Raw genomic sequence first — 24,016 nt, forward strand, 5'->3', positions numbered from 1 at the left:
GAGATATTTATTTAGGTGATCCATGAGTCTGCGTGCTTGCTCATTCAGCTGTCAAAAAGAAGAGCCAAAGTCAACTGTCATTATTCGATAGTCTTTCTACACCATTCAACACCAACTCAAAACAAAATAACAACATTATCAATCTATCCTGTACAATATAGCCTGAAATAACAGCGGTCAAGCTCTGTCACAAAAAACTCCCTCAGTAGATCCCTCGTGAGGAGATAAGCGTCCAGAGTTGTCTGTGCTACTACGGCGGTTCGTAGAGACTACTGAGCAGAATGTCCGGGAGATTCTGCTTTGGCGAGAGTGGCTGAGTGACACTGGACGCTGGACGAGAACAAAAGGTGTATCTAGACCGTCTATAGACAAATCGCGTAATATACTTACGTAAACTAGGCTAAGGATACAAATCAAACTCCAGAATTACAATATTAAATTTATTAGTAAAAAATATTATACATCTTCCACAATATTGGAGAATCATAACTTAACTATTTAAATATTTGATTATTATAGATTATAGCACTAAAATGATTTATGGATAGTTATCTCATGACAAACGCAATTGTCACAGCTTATAGCGAGTTGGGATCTCTAACCGACTTTACAGATCGTGAAAATCACATGTGCGTTGCGATACCAACTTATCTCCTATAATACACACAGTTAAATGCTTCGCTGAAAGGGAATAACTCTCATTAGAAATTATTTTTCCATTAGAAATATTATTTATTATTTATTGACGCCCTACGTTTTTTTTTCTATTAAGTTTCAATTACGATTAATTCCTATTACGTTTCGATTAATAAAGGGCTATTTTCGATTACATTACAATAACAAAAATAAATATCTACATTGGATTAACGAGCACTCAAAGTTATTAATTCCAAAGTCTTGACTATAATTGTTAAACGCTAACTAAGTACAATGACACTCGGGTGCCACGGTGCGAACGCTTCCAAGGTAAAAATTCTCCGATTAGTTTCGTAGTTACGAACTACGCCGTCCTTATGATTATTCACGTTAAACAACAATTGTTATTCACGACACTTCGATTGTCATATTTGTAAAACACTAAAACGGGTAACAAATTCCATTCAAATAAACACATCAAAAGCCTTTCCACTAAGCACAATGTAATTAATATACATGGATCGTAAATATTGTTCTAAAACACCTCTGTACACTCGTTCTATAAAAACATTGCCAATATAAAAAGGATCACTGATTATAAAATATATAATATTACAAACGAGTTTCTTTTTCGCTTTGTGCGCAACACAAATCGTCGATCTAGGCCTACGACTAAGGAAAGCTAAGCTTAAGAGGACGTTACGATTGATATGACTACCGTACCAGATTATATGATTGTTTATCGAATATGCATAATGAAACCAAACGAACTTAAAACTAGCGCTTAACTAACAAGTAAAATGGTAAATATTTAAAAAAATGAGCATTATACACTATAAACGGATAAATATTCGTCATATATATAATAAAAAAAAAACAATCACATTATTTTGAAATCTGTTTCAGGGAATATCAGCGATATCGATGTACCGATCGACCCCTTTCGTAATTTTTATTACTAAGCATATATTAATTAATAAAAAAAAACTCTAAAATAATATTCTGGCACGTTTAAGCGAACGATTATAACGTTCATCCGTCGAATTGACATGACTACAAATAAAATAAATTCGTCACAAATTTCAATAATGATGGACGCGGCATGTATAATTTCTTTTTGTACTGCATAAATTGGTGTTGCACTCGCAATGAGCTAAGGCGGCTTAGCCATTATAACAGATAGCTGGGCCAAGGCTGAGTTTACAACTGTTTGTCTGTGGTCGATCAAAGACAAATAGTACTAATGAAAAAATAAATTAAAACATTTATTAATATTAACTGTGGCCATGTAGTGACAACTGAACAGAATACAGCAGTACAAGATTTACGAATCGAGGAGCCGTTTTCGAGTATCAAACTCTGTACCGTCAAAGTAAAATGGACCTGATGACAAGCATTTTGGAGTCGCAAACCCAACTTCTAATTCTTGTTTTTCAAACGTTGTGCGAAAAGTCCTACCTAAAGAAATGAAGGCAAATTTGAGCTTCAATGCAATGCATATAAGATCGATTTTAAAGCGATTTTCGAGGTTGTTATAAGCGAACATCGACTCTTTGATTGCGGATTGGACCCTCCCCTTCGAGAATGGGCAGGAGCGTCCTTTGTGCTACTACTAACATCTACTGCGATTACAAACCCGTCTGCCCAGCGTCGTTATTATTGACACACCCGCCAGTTCGGAGAGGCCTTTAGTCCAGCAGCTGAACTTTTATCGATGAATATTAAACAATTTGTCAATAAATACAATTTCCGTTTCAACACTAGATAGACAGCAATGCGTGTTTACTTTGCGCTCGTCCATTCAATTATTTAAGTAAAAATGGGTGCATAGCTTTTCGGAAACATGCTGCAAACAAATTTCTTTGTTTATCTGTTGCAAATAATAATTAATTTTTTTTATTATGTTATTCGGTTCATAAGTACTTTTTTGTGATCGATCGAGCACTGAGACACAATTATTGTAACAGCAGACTTAAGCATCTGGTCATAAAGCACCATAAAACATGTAAGGCGATCCCTCGACTGCGGGCCGTTTTTTTTTATAATTATTGCTATAAGTTTAATAGTTTATCGTCATAATCTAATACAAGTGAATATAGGTTTACCGATTTGTATGTGAGGTTGATGGGTGAAGGTGGGTGTCAGGAGCGAGTGGGGCGGGAGGGGATAACGGGCGCGTTTGTTGGCGGTGCGTCGCATCGCACGCGCGGGCACTATGAATGGTACGCAGTCACGTACGAGGCCGGGAACAGTCCGCGGCGGTGCGCTATCTCCCCCTGGAACAACAGATAGGAAGAATGAGAGAGGTAAACATGAGAATCGTCTTCAAATTCAAATTCAAATTCAAATTCATTTATTTCAAGTAGGCCTACTTTATAAGCACTTTTGAAACGTCAAGTATGCATGATTGTGTGACTCTACCACCGGTTCGGAAAGCAGATTCTACCGAGAAGAGCCGGCAAGAAACTCAGTAGTTGCTCTTTTCCAACATCAACATTTACAATCATTTTGCTATCTTGCGGGAGATGAGAGCGAGGCTGGCTGCTTCCATTCTACCTTGTCATTGAGGAATTCATCAAATGTATAGTAACCTCGCTGTACTAGATGCGTTTTTACACATTTTTTAAATGTATGCATTGGTAGGTCAAGAATTTCCTTAGGAATCATGTTGTAAAAGCGTATACTCAACCCAAGAAAGGAGTTCTGCACCTTTCGCAGACGATATGCAGATATCACCAATTTATGACCGTTTCTGGTAAGTCGATTGTTAATTTCAGCTTTTGATTTATAAAGAGTAATATTTTGCCTCACAAAGACTATATTACTATAAATGTATTGCGAAGCTACTGTAAGAATACCTATTTGTTTAAATTTTTCACGAAGCGATTCGCGTGATCCAAGTTTATATATTGATCGTACGGCTCTTTTCTGTAGTATAAATATACTTTCAATATCTGCAGCTTTTCCCCACAGCAAGATCCCATAGGACATAATACTGTGAAAGTATGCGAAATAAACAAGCCTAGCTGTTTCAACATCGGTAAGCTGTCTAATTTTCCTGATTGCATATGCAGCTGAGCTGAGTTTACTCGCTAGGCTTTCTATATGGGTACCCCACTGTAGCTTACAATCTAAGGTCACTCCTAGAAAAACAGTGGAGTTTTCTATTTCAAGTGTTTCTCCATTTATTATGATGTTTTTATCAATTTTTTTTACGTTAGGCAAAACAAATTCCAAACACTTAGTTTTTTTTGCATTTAAAAGTAAGTTATTAACAGTAAACCAGTCTGACACATGTGACAAAGCACGGTTTACATCGTCAAAATTATCTTTGTTTCTATCAGTCTTAAAAATGAGAGATGTATCATCTGCGAACAGTACAATCTCACAAGTGCCCCTGACATGGTGTGGCAGATCATTTATATACACCAGAAACAATAAGGGACCCAAAATTGAGCCTTGTGGGACACCCATTAAGGCAGATGATCCCTTAGACTTTATGTCTTTTACGCATACCCTTTGAACTCTATTACTTAGATAAGAGGCAATTAAATTGAGTGCAACGTTTTTGATGCCATAGTGGCTTAGTTTTAATAACAACGTTTTGTGTTCAACGCAATCGAATGCTTTGGACAGATCACAGAAAACACCAATGGCATTCTGCGAACGTTCCCAGGCATCGTAAATATGCTTTATGAGTCTTGCGCCTGCATCCGTTGTACTACGACCTTTAGTGAAGCCGTACTGCTCCGGATGAAGTAAGTTATTTACATTAAAATGATTTAAAAGTTGATAAAGTATAATTTTTTCAAAGACCTTACTAAGAGTTGGCAAGATTGAAATAGGCCTGTAATTGTTAAGGTCATTTTTCTGACCGGATTTAAAAAGGGGTATTAATTTACTACATTTCATTAGGTTCGGAAAAATACCCATATCAACACATTCATTAAAAATTACAGCTAGATAAGGGGCAATAACGTCAATAATGTTAGAAATGACCATCACCGACATACCCCACAGATCACCGGTTTTTTTCAACTTTAATAACCTGAAATTCTTTACAATATCTATTGCAGATATATGTTTAAAATTAAATAAAACATTGCACTCTTTAACATTATCTCTCAATATACGCTGAGCTGCTATTGTTGAAGAGCTTAGAGAATCTGTTAACAAAATGGGAACATTCTGAAAGAAGTTTTCGAAAGTATTAGCAACCTCCCTGTCAGACGTCACTTTATTGTTATCAACAATAAGTTCAAAATCCACATCACGAGATTTAGTTTTTCCTGACTCGTAATTAACTATTTTCCAGGTTGTTTGTATTTTGTTATCAGATTTCATTATACTATATTTAATGTGTAGCGATTTCGCATTAGTGCAAACATTCTTAAATATTTTAGAGTATTTTTTTACGTGTTCTACGAAAGTTGGAGTATGATTAAATTGTTTTTCATCATACAGCTCATACAACTTCTCCCTACTTTTATATATACCTACAGTAGCCCAGTCACTAAATTTTAATTTATTACTGACATTGATGTGCTTAAAGTTGAATACTCTATTAAATTCGTTGTTTATAGTATTAAATAGTGCACTATAAAGACTGTCCGGATGAAAATGTTCGCACGCAATACCAGGGATTTTCGCAGTAATTTCACGTTTGAATCGCATTAATTTAGTCTTAGTTATTGGCCTACACTTTATAATTTGTCTGCTTTTATTGATAGTATTTAAAACAGTAATAAGTTGACCACAATGATCTGACCTTAAATTATTAATTATTCTTTTATCTAAAATGTCACAATTGAAAAAAATATTATCTAAAAAATATAATCTTGTGCTGTATATGCGGCATCAGAAAGAAACGAACTCTTATGTGATGTCTATCAATGTTAGGCGCGATATAAAGTAACGACACCGATCCGGCGGATCTGTGAGTGTGAACTGACACTTGACAGATGAAAAAAACACAAATTAGTTTTTTTTTTTTTTAATAACGTTAAATCCATACGAAAAATATGATAATACAAACACAAAATATCACACCTTGTGGCAACAACCGTAGATAAGTAAGGTTATATGAGTTGCCTAGTGAAAATCGATTGGTGAAAGGTAAATGTATGCCTAGCTATCTACTTTGTTTAGGCGTTGCTTAGGTATTACTTTGTCCGTCTTTACTGAAAACAAGCAGAGAAGAAGCACCTAGCAATACCGATCTGGCACAGCGGTGAGCGCGGTGGTTCTAGAGGTCCCAGGTTCAATGACACGGGGGGATGGGCAATGAGACAAGCCCAAAACAATCTCATCCGGAATCTTCAGATGAAAGAAGAAAGCGTGACATGACCTGATCCGTTTAAAATTTACCTTTTTTATTGGCAATTTCCGATTATTTCCATGAGTAATCGAGTTTGGTATAAATTTATGTGAGTTCTTCTCGTCCGGGGAAGTAGTACCGTTTTGCCGCCAAGCAGTATTGTTGTGTTCCGGACTAAAGACACGAATATATATATACTACGACAATACACACATCGCCATCGAGCCCCAAAGTAAGCGTAGCTTGTGTTATGGGGGGTACCAAGATAGCTGATGAATATTTTTTTATGAATATAATACACATAAATACTTATAATATACAGATAAACACCCAGATACTTAAAAACATTCATGTTCAACATATAAACATTTTCCAGTTGTGGGAATCGAACCCACGACCCCACGATCTCAGAAAGCAGGGTCGCTGCCCACTGCGCCACTCGGCCGTCAAATGGACATATGACGGCATTTTATAGGACGCGTTCTTTGCATGTCCCGCGAATAGTTACTAAACACTCCAGCTAACTACTAACTAACAACCAGTATAATATTCATCACTCACCTGCCACCAGTGCTGGTCGGAGCGGTCGGTAACGGTGATAACATCACCGCGCCTGAATTCTAGCTCACCCGCCTCTTGAGGAGTAAAGTCGTACAGCGCTTGTACCAGCATCTGAAAACCACGTAACATTTCGGAATTATTTTTGCGAATTGTTTTAGCTGGTTACTAAAGGGTCCCTTTCAGCGAGTTGGGAGACTGTTAGATCCAGAATGTAGCTGCATCAGCAAACTTACGTACAACATAAATATATAGATCAAGTGCAAAAACCGACCGCAGGAAAAGGATCTTTTATTTAATCATATACTATTACTCGAACAATATTTTTTTGTATCTGTAGATCGCGCGGAAAGTTGCATTTTTCATACGAATGTTTTTTAGTTCTCCCTTTTTAAATAATTTACTGTTATCCCAGCCATACATCTATCCAAAGGGATAAGCTATAAGCACTAATTAATATCTTTTATAGTTTCAACAACTAAAAATATGTTAAAAAGTGCATTTGTTTAAAATATTAAAATTGCATAATTACTTTGCTTATTAAAGGATTATTTTTCGTTAAAATTGGTTGGAGTATGGAGGCTGGAGGACGAGTATTACGAATGAGTAGGCATTATGCAAGACCGCGAGCTGAAGAAGCTTAGTACTTCTTTAGCCTATGGTCTTTCATATTACTTTATGGCATTGACCGTTTTTCGCAAATGTATTAAAAAAATCATCGTTTGATACATTTGGCGAACTATAATTTCACACGGGTCCCGTTGAACCAGGACGAGTGCTACTTTCCGCATTTACATCAAAATGAACTAAATTTCCTTACTTTTTGGACTAAAGTAGGTTTTGAATATAGAAAAAAACAAGTACGTTAAAATCAGAATAATAATTTAATTTTATATATTTATTTTATTATAATAACATCAAAAGAGATTTGTTTAGTGAGTATTGTGTTTTTTTTTATTTTTAAATAAAAAAAAACTCAATACACACAGAACGGGTTATGTCCTTTACACGGGAGCAAAATATTTTTTCTTTTTGTAGAGCTAAGGTGCACGAGATAATTTTGTTTATCAATTACCTAGAACTTTCTGATACAAATAGGACGAGAAAAAACTAAACAATTATCTCGTAGCGCGCACTTTAGCTCTACTGATCCAAACCAACTCCTATATCTGTCTGTGAAAGTCTCGTTAGAAAACAGTTCAGCCGTTGCAAAAATAAAACATATAAACGGATTCGGGGTTTAACATGCAAAAACTATAAGGGGTAAAAACAGTGCAGTGGGGTTTCGATATAACAGACAGATAACAGAATCTTAACGATTGTGACGTCAAACATGTACGAAGCGACACACAGCCCGCATCATCGTAGGCTACAACATCACTTACCACCAGGAGTATGCAGTCAAGGGCTAACTTGTATTGGAATCAAAATAAATAAAATTAGTAAAAGAGTTGACCATTCCTAGTACTCTTAGAAGAAAAGCTGTATCTTATAATAAAAAAAAAAAAAAAAAAAAAAAAAAATCTCATTAGGTTCATGCGTATTTGTTTCGAGGTATTTTTCTCATGAAATAACTATTGAACTTCCGGTTATTAAATACGCCGTTTTATATATTTGTATTACTACGTGTGCTTGTCTACTGTTTTCGGATAGTGCCATGACAACAGCTAACAGAAAATGTCGTAACTCTCATTGACTTAACTACACTAATACGCGAAGATTTATGCAAGATTTTATGTGCTACAGGATGATATTAATTCTCATCACTTAACTTTATTAAACTAAAGTATAACAGAAGTCAGCATGTTTATTTAGTGATATTAGAGTCTGCAACCACAAAATTATAATGATATAAGTGTTCCAGCTGATATATAGATCGTATATTCCTCAACAAATTAGTTTTACTTTTTGAATACATATTTACGAAATACGGTAACAAATTTCGCTAAAATTTTCGAACAAATATAACATCATTTCAAAAATGTTCAAGAGGGTACATTTGTTCATATTAGAATGGACAATGTACTTCCTAAAAAATACATTACGCGCATAGTCAAAATTTCCGTGACCAGTACAAAATATACTAAGATATCAGCCGAAAAATACGATGTGCTAGCTCACTGGAATATATATGTTACAAAAGTGCGGTGATCTAGAAAAGCAGACTGGTTGCTTCACTGATCCTACAAACTATCGTTATAAATAGAACAAACTATACTCGATCAAACAATTTGTATTCCATAGCCGCGTATACGACTGCGTATATTTGCTTAGTAACCAGAGATTATAGGAACTCATATACTGAATGCAAGCTGACCGAGTTATTTTCGCTTCGTTATCACGGTCACAAGGTATTTACACAACGGTGCGGTTATCAGGGATAATATATTGAACCTGTACATTTGACCTGACGGAAATTGGACGGGAGGGACTCCACTCCACCCCAATTTAACCGCAATTGGCTTCAAACCAATTTATCACAGTGCATTAATAGGGTATTTCACTCTAATCAAAATGTTGATACTGATGTTCATTCCCGAACACAGACAACTATATATCTATATATATTTTTATGGTAATAATTGACGGTCGGACGGATATGCCTCAGAGGAACACTTCGCAGAGCATGAAAAAAAATGAAATTTTCATTTATTTTCATTTTCAAAGGAACTAGCCTGAAACGTGCCTCTGTGTCCATAAGCCTGAGGAAAATATGCCTCATGTGCCTATAATTACACCGGCAGCCACGCCCTCCAGACCGGAATGTACAACGCAACAATGCTGCTTGGCGGCACAAATAAGCATGGCTATAGTACTTCCTAGGTCGAGCTCTGCTACACAAAACTCTCTACTACTACCACAATTCGGATATAAGAGTAAAATGAGAATTAAATAAATATATAGTTTTGGAGTCCGTAAAAAACTAACCTTTCTGATTAATTGGTAAACATAATCGATTAAATAAGATGCTATTTAACCACATTCAAAATAAAAGCTAAAGTTGACAGAACAAATTCTTTTAACTGTCGTAAAACAAGTGCAAGGCGTAAACTTAAACAAAATAGTTTTGACAAAAAATCCAACAAACAAAAGGCGATCTAAAAAAATTACAAATATTTCGAAGTTGTTAATTCCCCAGTTTCTTATGTCCACACGTCTTCAAACTACTTATTTTCACTTTTTAGTTACTTTTGAATTCGACAAAGCTAATTTTCTTTAATTTATGTCTGCCATGCAACTTAATCACTTCTCAGTCTGCATGTTAATAATAATAATAAATAATAAATAAATATACTACGACAATACACACATAGCCACCTAGCCCCAAAGTAAGCGTAGCTTGTGTTATGGGTACTAAGATGACTGATGAATATTTTTATGAATTATATATACATAAATACTTAGAAAATACATATAAACACCCAGACACTGAAAAACACTTATTGCTCATCACACAAACATTTTCCAGTTGTGGGAATCGAACCCACGGCCTTGGACTCAGAAAGCAGGGTCGCTGCCCACTGCGCCAGTCGGTCTGTTAATCATAATATTTAAAAAAAATATATGAATCAACACTCATTTAGGAATGGCGAAATTGTGTATGAAACCAGTTTCTAATGAATTCGGATCAATAATCGGTTGTAATACCTTCGAAAGGAATTTAATTTTTGTCTTGTGGCAATGACGTTTACAACATTAGTGACGGTTTAAGGGTATTCCCGATGTTTCAGTAGGCGCATTGCGAATAGGTATAATTATAGCATGAATTTGGGAAAGAATATTAAGGAAAACGGGAGTGTAGTTGTTGCTGTATGAACGCTTCATAAGTGCCTGTGATAGGAATGAATAAAGAATTGTAGAATTGGTTTATTCAGGATGAAATTCTAAATTTGAATTTGATGTTAGTTTATATGTATAGCTACCTGTATATTAGTGTCTTTTTTCAATTTCAAGAAATTTTCATCTGTACTGTTCCCATATCTACTCATTATTACCTACATGTACAATGGATGCACGGTCCAAATTATCAAGAACGATATCTTTTCTTATATTATTGAAAATAGAGACATTAAATACTCTTATCGCGGTTTCAATTAAAAATAAAATCAATTCAATTTTAAAATTCAATCAATATTAATAATAACAAATCTATTTGTCCAGAGTGAATCACATTGATTCTTTTCTAAACATCATTATTCAGTTTAACGACAGTGAAGGGCAGAGGTTGAAGTTAATGCAGTGGCGCTAACAGATAACAGTTCATTTATTCATTATTATCAATCCATAACCAGCCAACTACAGGGCACGGGTCTAATCTCAAATTGAGAAATTTTTAGGCAAAGTTCACAAAGCTGGACGAATGCGGATTGTTAGACTACACATGCCTTTGTTAACGTTATGGGGAACTCTTAGGCATCTCGCGATGCTTTCTTTCACGGTTAAGCAGGTGATATTTAATTTTTTAAACCACACATAACGCTGAAACGTCTCACGCTCTTGTACGTACCGGGATACCTTCCTGGGGACCGAACCCCCTGATAACAAGGCTATCAACACTTCGTCTATATACATATATACAATACTAGTTACAAAGGGGTAATAAATATGTACTAGGGCGTAATAAAATGTAAGACTGAAGCTAGATTAAGAAAATTATTAATTTCTAATACAGCATGTTTCGATTTTCGTATAAAAGTAACAATCACAATAGCTAAATCAGTGATTGATCGTTGGAATCCTAGTGGTTAGGACTATGGGATCTTTTGGAGTGACCGAGTTCGATCACCGGTATGCAACTATAACTGACGGCCGATTGGCGCAGTGGCCTGCTTTCCGAGTCCAAGGCCGAGGGTTCGATTCTTACTGGAAAAATGTGTGTTATGAACATGAATGTATTTCAGTGTCTGGATGTGTATCTGTATATTTTACAAAATTATGTATGTCATTCATAAAAATATTCAGCAGTCACCTTAGTACCCATAACACAAGCTAAGCTTACTTTGGGGCTAGATGGCGATGTGTGTATTGTCGTATTGTGTTGTTTAGTTATTTTTTTATTATTTAACATTCCGAAGTTATGTGCGTTTTAGAAAGATCAATATCACTTGCATGAACGGTGAAGAAAGGACGTATCAATGATGATGATGATACTATTAGTCATAAAAAACCTAGCATACTTACTCATCGAAGCACGGCGGTATTATTTACTAAATGTACTTAATCACAATAATTATTTATAGGAAAATAATAGAAACCGGATATATCGGATCAAAATGTACGGAAACATCTAGTAGTAATCAATAAGTTTGCATATAATAATTAATAATATAAACTCGGTAATTTTTCCGTCGGATGGAAATCATTTTAGTGACAGTTTTATTCTATGAAAATAAAATTGTCAATTTTTTGTGTTCGCATTGGAGTGAAACAGGTATATTTGGTTTTGTTTTTCTTTGATGGATTTTTATCCCCCGTTTGACCCCAATATGGGAACATTACGGAACAGAATAATTCTATTCTTAATTGGAAATAGCTTTGACATCAATGGGTCCAGATAGTAATATATTAAATCTATGATTTGGACAGAAACGTGTAATGTCTGAAATCTAATAATAATATATTTAACCTTATTTAACTTATTAATGACAAAATTGTATTTGCCATTACATAATATTAAACATTAAACATTATGGAAAACATTTTCCGGCTGCGGTTTTGATATATTTACAAACAATACAAAAATATCATTATACGTTTGACGTTTCAGATTATAGTTAATGAATAGAACGAGGCTGAGATAATGAATCAACTGCTTTCATCAAATATAATAAGCCGTGCCAGCTGAGATCGCAATTTAACCCGACGGAGGTCACAGCAACGTTTTAATTATATCGACTTCATGAACTTAATACCTGAGTAGAGTACACTACACTACAAGTAATGCAATAAAAAAAAACATGGTGAAAACCAACTTTAAGATATTACATATATATATATATATATATATTTATACATAATTTTAAACGAAATCTCGAAATTAAAAAAAAAACGCATCAAAATAGTTTTTTAAGGAAGTGGAAAACTAAAAAAAAAAAAACGATTGCAGTGCCCCCTTGTGGTCTACAGCCGTAAAACATACCTAAAGAACCTGCGACAAGTAGAAAGTGCAAAAAGTCGCATTAGAATCTGTCCGTCAGATAGACAGACACACAGATAGACAGGCAGAGAAAGCGGACATTTAAACAACACCGCTCTTTTTAAGTCTGTTCCAACCTAACTTAACTTTATGACATGAGGCACTATTCTACATCTCCTCATTGAGGTTACTCAGCTTAATAATAGCAATGAAATCGAAAAGACACAGGAAGTGCTGAAACTTCGCCAAGAAAAAAAGGGGTATTTTTGCGTGGTAAACAAAATAAAGGAATTATGGTATATTTATACTCCATATATATATATATATACATAGAGTCCATGGTTTACCTGCTTAGAGGCCACCAAATAACACCAGTTTGGATCGTAGCAATATGCTTTCCCTCGAACTTGTAGGCCCATAAAAGAGGCAATATATTACTTTCTAGTGCAGGAATGCTAAATAATACGAAGCGAGGGATGTATGTCAACTTACCAATACCGCATCGCACAGACAAGAACATAAAGTGTGGGGGGGGGGTTTGGTTTGTTGTTACAAATATATAAAGCTATGTGACCAAAGTTATTATTAGGGTGAGTAACCTCCGGACATTAGGCACTGTTTAAGTTGAAACAGACTTAAAACAATCATGAGATAAAGCTCTGAATAAAATTAAAAGCAACCTGCATCCTGGCCTCGCCCGGCGGCATCGACCGGGCGGATTAGGCCGCCGCCTTTGGTATATGCAATCATAATTAATTAATTAGTCTACATTTAAAACATAATGCAGTTTTATTAATATATAAAATATTATCACGAATGGAAATAAATACCTAGGCCCGCCGCTTGCACACATTGCATAGAATCAATTGTGCAAAGAATGTAAAAGTGATTGTGCTAAGTATAATTAAATTTGTACAGACAGGCCGGACAACTCAGAAGAATAAGTATAGTTTCCAAGTCATTTTATTTCGTTTCAGAAGTTTATATGGACTTTTTCTATCAGCTTAACTTTTGGATAACTTAATATAGGGTTTACGTTACGATTGAATGCGTCACACGTAAAGTTGACGTCACCAGCTGTTTGCTAAATATATTGCATGGAAGCAATTGTGCAGATAATAGAAAATAGTGATTATGCTAAATATATTAAAAAAAATAACTTGGTACGAGACCCGCAGGACGATTCAGAAGAATCAGAATAATTGCCAAGTCATATCATTTCAGAAGTCGTATTTACATAAGCTTAACTTTATGATATCTTAAAATAAGGTTTGCATTACACAGAGTGCGTAACGATTGAATATGACGCCACTTTTTAGCGTTTATACGTTGTACTCTGAAAGAATATATTAGACATATTTTACGTAGTTTTGCTTATTGCTAGCACTGGTACTCACCTCTTCAGGCACCACATCTCTAAGTTTGACATCTTGGAGGCGGCTAACAGAGGCCGTGCGGTGGTAATCGACGAGTTCGTTTAACGAGTTGAACTTCACCACCCATAGGAAGAATTTGCTTGACGCGTCGCGGAGCACCTTGAAGTGTTGCACACCATCAGGACATCTGGAGACAAAAAATATTGCCTTATGAAGAGAAAAAAAAAAAAAAAATGTTACTAGTAATTTTGTTGTTTGCAGCAAAATAATTTTCAGACTGCTTGAAAATCAGGAATCTTGTCATTGAGACATTTAGTTCTAGGGCGCAATCCACACTTTATTTTTCGAATGGTGCAATATTTTAAAATTAGGCCCAGACCAGTTTATTGGTACGTTATTAATATTATTACCTGCAGAAGTTTTTGACAGCATATCGCCTAGAAACTTCCCAAAAACAAATACATATTTATGAAAGTACAAGGCCAGTCGCTCGCTGCATTTAATACGTAAGTTGATTGACCTATTCATGGGGATAGCTTTTGACAATGTATTTTAACGTGGTGCCCACACATTATGTGTTTTAGTGTGGGAATGACATCAACAAATTAAATAAAATATATTTTTCAAAGACTATTCTGAACAATTTCTGAAAAATTCTCATCGTTCGAAAAGTAGCCCCTATATGATGACGCCTAGCGCCGACGCCATGGAGTTTCATTCATATTTTATACAAAACATATGGAAATAAGGCTAATTTAAAACACTTAGATTCGCATGTTGATAAACCCTCTCCGCGTTAAAAACGTTTGTGGTTCGCGTGCATTAATAATTAACATCACACACAATGATCAGAACCAACGACTTACCTCCGCAACACGGGGGTAGGTAATTCTTGAGGGAGGGTGTAAGCTCGTAAACATCAAACTACTAAAATCGCAAAAATCAGTATTATTTCAAACTTAGTTTTAGTTGTTATTAAACTGTCCTATGAATAAGACATTACCTCGAAATCCTAAAATAAGGATTACTTCGGAAACAAAATGGTAACACTATTTATATATTATCTACTGCTTTTAACGGTGATGGTATTTCACAGTACCTACGTGCTTGAATGCTTTTCATTTTATGGTTCCTTTTAACTTTCGTGAACATCGCCTTTAAAATTAGGGTTATGTAAAGGTATCTGCTGAAATTATTTATTCTGAAAACTACAAATTTAGAAAAAAGGTTTATTTTCAAGCCGGTGGGATTGATAATAGTTATTCGTTGTGTTTCTAATTAAGTCATGAAAACGGTGTTTAATAGTTTTTAAACAAACAGATAAGATAATACCATCTGATTTTATGAGGTATATTTTAATTAAACTTATTTTTAGTTATAAGTTATAAAAATAATAAATTAAAAAAAATCCCTGTCAGTGTATTCTGTCTGAAAACGTAGGATAAAAATATACGATTTTGAGGTAAAGCATTTGCCTGGAGCTTGCTGGAGATACGTACGCGATCCCAGTTTTTATTATTTATTTCATGGGAAATCAATAATTCATTACGGACGGGGACGGTCGGGGCAACAGCTGGTATTATTATTAGCTGACCGTCCAGTCCGTCATAGTGAGACTTCACACGCGTTATAACCACAACCGCACAGAAACAGGTTGATATGAAAAATGTAACGTCCTGTTTTTGTAACGTAATTAATATAAATTAATTATTTTCTGTACTATATCCATTGTACTGCCTCGTTGGTGATGTAGATAGTAAAAATTCTAAATTCATTTATTTCAAGTAGCCCTACTTTATAAGCACTTTTGAAATATTATGTATGTTTGTTTGTTGTGACTCTACCACCGGTTCGGAAAGCAGAGTCTACCTAGAAGAGCCAGCAAGAAACTCCGCAAGAAACTAGCCGGCCGGTAGGTTCGACCGGCCGGCTAGTTTCTTATTCATTAAAATATCCCTATCCCTACTAATATTATAAATGTGAATGTAAGTTTGTTTGTTACGCTTTCTCGCAAAAACTACTCAACCGATCATCATGAAACTTTGTACACATATTCCTGAAGGTATAAGAGGTAATATTGGATGCTTTTTATCCCGAAATTAAGCTCAGTTCTTTTGGGAGAGGCGACGAAAGTGTTTGACGATTTTACACCATACCGCAGTCAAATGATAACCGATTTAAAAACCTAACCTAAATTGAATGCCAAATGTCTTTCGAAAAACAAAAAACAAACGCAGACGAAGTCGCGGGCAACAGCTAGTCTATCATAAAAATATCTTAAAACCAGAGAATCAAGAACATCCAGAATCTTCATTCAGCCGTTATTGCATGCAGTGCATTGTGTCAAAAACAGTGAAAACGCACTGCGCAGGTCTCACTTTAAACCCGCGGAATATTGCTAGCTCACAAACTTTTCCCATTTTCCTCATTCTATGGTAATCGTTTAAAATATAAGAGGTACAACAATTGCTGTCAACTGCTAAATGAGATGAAGTGATTAACTGCCTGTTCGAGAAACACTACTAAAGTGGAGTGGTTTTTGATTATTTTATATTAGCCGTGTACACGGTTTATGTATGTTCTTAATTCTGTGCTTGAAACCATAATAGCGGCATTCGGGTTCGGTTTCTTTTCAAAGAATAAGTGAACAATCAATCTCTAATGCAATGCGAATGGAGCCAAGAAATAAAATGAGTTAAAATTTAAAAAGCAAGACCGTAACAACCATCGTGTTTTTAACTGATGACATTTGGTATGTGCATACCGCAGAACAAGAATAGATTATCCAGCTTGATTTGTTTGTTTGCCGATCTAAAATAATAACGATTTAACGCCGCGTAAGATGATGTAAGTAAAAAAAACACCTCTATATAGTCATCGATTTTTTAAAGATTGTATCCAATTTACAGTAATTTATTTGTTTATCCGTTGACACAGCCCAAACAGAACATTCGGGTAGATTGATTCTGAATGTTTGGAAAAAAATACGTTTACAATAACGTGTGGAATCATTACATATAAAAAAAACACCAAACAGATTTCTATGTGCATATTATAAACAAAATTATTTGTTTAAACAAAATTACAGCCGCCCATACCGTTGCTTAAATTTTTAACTTACTTTAATATTTTTAATTTAAAACTAGCTTCTGTCCATGACTACATATTTGATGATTTAAAAAAAACTTATCGAAAGTTTTTTTTTTATTCCACTACAAGTTAGCCCTTGATTACAATCTCACATGGTGGTAAGTGATGATGCAGTCTAAGATGGTAGCGGGCTAACCTGTTAAAGAGTATGGTAGTCATACCCCTAATTGGTTTCTACGTGACATCGCACGGAAACATTAAAACGCTTAGCGGCATTTTTCGATATGGTGGTAACTAGCCACGGCCGAAACCTCCCATACCAGACCAGAAATAACCATAAAGTTTTATATGTACCTACGAAGAAAAAACACGGATATGACATACTAACCTTAACGGTTCCATAAATGGTAACATAAATAGTTACTTCAAAGATTCAAAGCTTAACATTCACAATTAAATAGCTTTTGATTAAATTGTTCGTGGTACTTATCGATAAAAAATGGTATGTCAAAAAATATTTTTTTCTGTCTAAAAGGAAGTAATTAAAAGGCGCACCTAATGTTAACGGACAGACGGCGGACGGGCGGCTAACGTGACACATCTTTTTTAGTTTTATTTTAATTCTACTATAAGTTTGTCCTTGACTTCTCCCCTGTACGGCTAGCACGGACAGGAGACAGAAATTATATCCCTTGACAAGTGATAAAATAACGTATCCACGTGCCAACAAGAAATAGAAGAAGTTTATTATTTGGATATTATTTCCACTTGGGCGTCAATGCCAATACCATACCGCAATGGGCCAGCGTGGTAGACTACGGCCCTAACGTTGTGGGAGGAGACCCAGGATAAAGCTGTGGGAGATGATAAATTTTTATTCTTTCCCCGGGGAGAAAAATGTCTCCTGCCCACGCTAGCCGTGCTGGTGGTAAGCGACGTTGCAGTCTAACGCTCGCAGTTAAAAATCAATCTTAACAAAAATCTACAGCTAGCACAATAAATTTAGTACTCCTATCCGGAACTACAAAAAGAGTAGGGCAAGGATAGCACTAGTCAATTCAATCCGTGCTCTGAAGATCGTTAAAATCAGAAACAAAACTACGTAGTTTCATGTATCGCTTAGTGGAAATGCACCTAAATTGGACCATCGCTAAATGCTGATCTGCCGTTAAGGTTCCTGAGATAAGCGCGTTCAATCGAACTTACAAATAAACTCTTTAGCTTTACTAGATTTGCATAAGTAATATAGATATCAGTTACGCGGTCTGGATGTATCATCGACGATAAGTAAGTAATTTGGAAAATGTGTAATTTGCATATTAAGGCCGCCACGCCCAGCTGTGAGGGAATAATGATATTAAAAGTTTGTTGTTCTACAATTTGTCCTTGTAAAAAATCGCTGGTCTAAGTACTCTTTTTAAAATAAATATAAGGCCTCAACATAAATCGATACTGGTAAAGCGAAATTACGTATGAATCACCAATAGACGAAAACTGGTTTCAGCTCTCACGTAGGCTGATTCACGTAGAGCGATACAGAACGGGTTGAATTCGTACTGAGAAAATTGTATGAAGAAAATACTCCTCTTAAAAAATGCGCACCCGATGATTCACAAAGCTGAATGCTTCCTTATGAGTATTTAAAAGCTTTTCTACAATATATTTATTTTAATAAAATACCGCAGAAAAACGACTTTATTGAGGAAATTTCCGAACTGTTAAGATTACTAAGCCAGTATTGCTGTACGGGAGGATGGCGAAGGTTTCCTATAGTTAAGTGTTAGTTTGTGAAAGCGGGGATATCCATGTTTGGTTATTTCGTAAATATAATACATATATTATCAAGTCAATTTTAGAATTGTCGAGAGTCGAGACACCTTATACTTCTTTATCCTTATCTTCAATATCAAAAGATGATATTAGAAAATAGTAGCGCATTGATTTATCTCTCAGAAAATAACGTCTTATTTTATCCGAGAACATTATTCCAATAACTTCTTTGGACTTACAGATTATAACGTCTTTTATTTTCTGTGATATATATTTTCTAACATTACCTGTGCTTTTATATATGAACGCGCAATCTCAATCTACCTACTTGTATAACGACTGATTTGTAAATTTATTTTTCATTGCTCGTTATTGGGGCGACCGATCATTGTCCTTTGTTAATTATCGCGTGTGAAACCGCGGAGCACAGGTAGTTATTCATATAAAAACTTAGAAATTCAATCATCACAAAGAAATAATATTGCAACAAATTGGTGTGACTCACATAAAAGCGTAGACGTCAACTTTTTATCTGCTAATTTAACGGCCGATAGAATTGTCTGCGAGGCGGCGTACTGCCGGGGAAGATAAAGTCTTTTTTCAACCTACTTTTACGCCCGTTGTTAAATGGTTTTCAGGGCTGAATATGTTATGTATACTACATTTCCCTTATTTTAAGGCCTTTGGTAAAAAAACATCCTAAGAATAATCTCCATGTACCTATATTATATTTTCCAGACCATTTTAATAAACATAGTCAGAAATTCAGAAACTGTAATAGGTAACTTTAGACCTACAGGGGATAGTAGGAAAAGGATACAACTATTAAATTCTATCTGCCACCATAAGATTATGGATTAGATTATTAATAATTTCGGTGGTAGTGGTCACTTGCTGCCCTACATGCTTTCTTATGGCCATTCAAATAGATTTTTTCTCCTGATATGTTTTCCTTAATCAAACAATTTTTACATTCGTCAATAGTTTTACGAGAAATGCCCTTCTAGATACATCGTATTTTTTTAGCTGAGTCATTATCGATTATGCGCCGCAGCCAGTCTTATCAGCAAAGATCCTAACTCGATGCAAATAGGAATCCAACTCGATAGTCGTGGCTTCAGATATTTTTTTCCTCTTACATTGCCGTAGGTTTCTATAATGTTCTCTTATACTATTGCTATAAATATGTCAATTCCATGTATTGTTTATGAACGCATAATAATCATTTGATTCTTTGAGACGAAACTTACGAAGTTCAGACATAATAGCATAGTCGAGGAATCTACTACAATCACTAAAAGCAGTATTATTTTATTATTGTTAACTTTTCGCTCTGGAATTCAAATACGTATTCAAATAAACTCTCATTTTCAAATAATACTGTTTTAAGCAATGGTGATAAACTACTAGGACCTAAATATTGCTCGAACTTAGATGGACCATTAGAACCCAATCTCACAGAATGCATTAACTTCATGCCATACTAAGCAAGTTACATAATATACTCAGTGCAAACATTTTATAAGAGAATCTATATAGGTAATGAATTAATAAATACAATGCATTATGAAATTAAAATAACAATGCTCATTGAAGTAAAAACGTGGGAACATTTAGCTGTCGGACAGTTGTAGTAGCTATGTATAAAAGTGAAGGTCTACTAAAAAGAAAAGAGAAATTAAAAATTCCATTGTATTGTCATATTAAGCCAGTTACATTAGGTAATCTAATTTGTTTTTAATTCCAGAACATCTTCGGCTTAACTACTGTATATATGATGAGAGATACCTATATGAAGTACTATTTGACAGTAATATGCTTGTGGTGACGGCAGATCAGAGTACAGTTGTCACCAACCCCCCTTTTCCCGCGGGTGTCATACGAGGCGACTAAGCGAACACCAACCCGGAGGGCTAGCACTGGCAGGAGAAAAGAATATATCCCCCCGTTATATCCCCTAATAAGGTATATAATTAACGTGTCTACCTACTAAATCACGGGAACATGGAATAGGAGAAGTTTACTCTCGTTAATTATTATCACACATATATTATTTGGATATTATTGCCACCTGTGCGCCAGTGCTTTGAGAGTTGATGAAGCTGTGGGAGAAGATCAATTTTTATCCTTACCCCGGGGATATAACAATCTCCATGCCCATGCTATCATGCAGAGGTTTATTTTTAACTAGCGGTCTGTATCCGCATACAGCTTTTGATAAAATTCCCATGCAAACTTTCACAATACAATATACCCGGGACATCCGCGTCACGTTGCCGGTCTTCACTGTTATTTTGATTGCTCAGCTCCGAAAGTGCTTAGTTTGATATTAAACTAAGATTTTAAACTAAGATTTTCGTGGTTAATCAACATTTATTAAATATTGTTCAACGGGTACATAGGTACTACGATAATATTTTGGATTTGTTGATATTTCGACCCTGTTGCGTCAGTTGCGACCCAGGTAGTCACGACGGGACTCCCGACGACGTAAGTCCCGTCGTGCAGGGCTGGAAAATTAAAATGTACAACATTTTAATTTTCCAGCTATACGCCAAAATCCAGTTGTTCAATTTGATTATGTTTTCAGTTTGATTCAAAAGAAAAAATGCATAATTATCAATCAAAAAAAAATCAATCAAAAATTGTATTATTTAAGTGTGAAGTGTGATTGTTAATTGTACAATATCTTTATTTGGTATACTAACTTGGTGTATATAGTTCATTTTTAGGGTTTTGTGAGCTGTCTCATAAAACGATATTTAGATAGTTGAAATGTTAATACTTATAAAGTTTGAAATAAAAAACAGAATGAGATAAATATTTAAGGGGGCTGCCCTACAACAAATTAGCAATGCCAATTTTTAGGCGTTTTTATAGATGATACGGAACCCTTCATGCTTGCTGCTTTGTTACTGACAGTAGAGCAAATAGATTTGTCATATTTGTGTAATTCCTATGTCTCTTTTGATTCAAAAGCCATATGATTTTATCATTGTTGCTTAAAATTTGATGAGTTTAGATAATAAAGCATGTGAAACGGAACATAAATTTGTATTCAAACAGCTGTGTGATACCATAAAAACCTATGTACGAGGGTTTGAAGATTACACTTTGTTAATAGATTTTTTTCCTTAAATTACCAGGAAATCCTAATATTCACATTTTAATAACAACTCTTAAAGTATTTACTGCAATACTATACACATCACTAGGAAATTGATGAATGCAGCGGACGTTAATCACACAAATATAACTTCACTATTAATGTAATTTTATGATTCTAACAGTGTATCTTGAATGAATGTATGCTATCATGTTTGTTCAAATAAATGTTTTTGTTCACAATCCTAAAACAGATTACATTATATGTTTGGTAGGTACTGCATCCTTTAGGTGAAAACATAAAACATTACAGTATATCCAAGTATACTGAAATCAGTATACAAAGCCAAAAGCTTAAGGAAGTCTTACTTTTCACACTGTGCTGTTTGGTTACTGTTACTGTACTGGTTAAGGGTCAATTTTAAGTTTGTTTTTATTGCCTTGCTGAAATCCTTAGTTCTGTATATTTATTTATATGCAAGACAACATTGCTTGTGAATATACTTCGGATTTCGAATATAATCGGTGCAAACCTCCTTCAAATATGCACATAGACAAGTTGTTTTTTATAGCACCAATATATTATCAGGCACCCTGTAAAACAGAATATACAATCTTTCATGTAGAATTTAAAATTCATTTATGCAAACATCAAGTCTGTTTGTAGTGACTCTAGCACCAGTTTGAAAAGCAGACTCTACGCAGAAACTCAGCAGTGGCTCTTTCCCAACAGTAACATATTATTGCAATTTAACATTAATTTTCCAATCTTGTGAGAGATGAAAGTGTAAACTGATGTTTCCAAGCAACCTTGTCATCACAAAATTCTCTTCATCAATAGTATACCGTGTAATTCTTATGTACGCATCAAAAGTGCCACCTGTGGGCCTACTTGAATAAAGATATTTTTGACTTTTGACTTTGACTTTGACTATAGTAAGCCTAGTAACTAAGTAAGTATAGTAGCCTTTAACACATTGTTAAAATGTATGCATTGTGAGGTCCAAAATTACCTTAGGAATTGTATTATAAAAGCATTCTGTACCTTTTGCAGGCAATCCGAAGATGTCACTAATAATGGGTAACTTATAATATATATAATAAACTTACTTGACTGATAATGAGAAGTCACCAGGGCTTGATTCACTGATCCTTATAAGGAAGCCTCCTTCAGGTTTATTTGCTAACAATTTTTCTGCATCTGCTCTTGTGATTCTGCCATAATACCAACTGCAAGGCAAAAAACATTGTTAAATTTTTTGTCCGATTACTAAGAGGAAAACTTTGTACTATTTTCATTCAAAGTATTTACATGAGTGGAAATCTAATTGGGGTACATTAAATAACCTTAAATCCAATATACTAGATCATGTACAATAATTTTTAATATATCTCATTAGTAAATGATATTCGAAACAAATGTTGGGTGAGATTTAAAGTTCGAAAAAAGTTAACTTTTAAAACTTTCTGTCAAGTTTATTTTAATAATTACTGTCATGAGCCAACATTATGAGTTTGATGAAAGTATACTACTTACCTATGACTTTTCATTTGAATATAATTACTAGGAATAAGTCCCTCTTTTCCGTCTAATTCAGCTCTGTACCAATTCATATCGTCCTCCATGTTAAGTATCTGGAAAAACAAAAATTGTAGAAGGCACCTCTCATCTTTGAGAATTGCTGTGTTACAAATAGATGTAAGCGAACTGTAAACTTACTTTGAGTACTTGGTTCTTCTTAAAACTCAGTTCATCATCAGCAGTTGCAGTGAAATCGTGTTTTGCTATAGCCTCCATGTTCAAATTAGGCACTTCACTCTAATGTCACTGAATACCGAAATAACTCACAAAGTATACAATTTTATAACATCACTTGGGGTCAGGGCATTAAAGTAATCATAATGCATGTATTTATCGACAATAAAATATAATATTATTTATGATAAACGCAATTATGCGAAACAATTTTATCCGATCTAGGGCTGCACAATACACATCAGTCATTCACACTTCACAGTACCTACATT

The 24,016-nt window shown here is 34.8% G+C and overlaps 1 protein-coding gene across 1 annotated transcript; it reads right to left on the reverse strand.

Moving 5' to 3' along the window:
* Positions 1-426: 426 nt before the first annotated feature.
* Positions 427-24,014, reverse strand: LOC120629274 (growth factor receptor-bound protein 2). Its single transcript, XM_039898165.1, has 6 exons — positions 23,709-24,014; positions 23,526-23,623; positions 23,099-23,218; positions 14,045-14,210; positions 6,515-6,625; positions 427-2,912 (listed from the first exon to the last, which is right to left on the reverse strand). Exons 1-6 carry the CDS (start codon positions 23,784-23,786, stop codon positions 2,850-2,852), a joined length of 636 nt encoding a protein of 211 aa, XP_039754099.1. The 5' UTR covers positions 23,787-24,014; the 3' UTR covers positions 427-2,849.
* Positions 24,015-24,016: the final 2 nt, after the last annotated feature.

This window comes from Pararge aegeria, chromosome 14 (assembly GCF_905163445.1).
Source record: "Pararge aegeria chromosome 14, ilParAegt1.1, whole genome shotgun sequence".
Taxonomy (NCBI): domain Eukaryota; kingdom Metazoa; phylum Arthropoda; class Insecta; order Lepidoptera; family Nymphalidae; genus Pararge; species Pararge aegeria.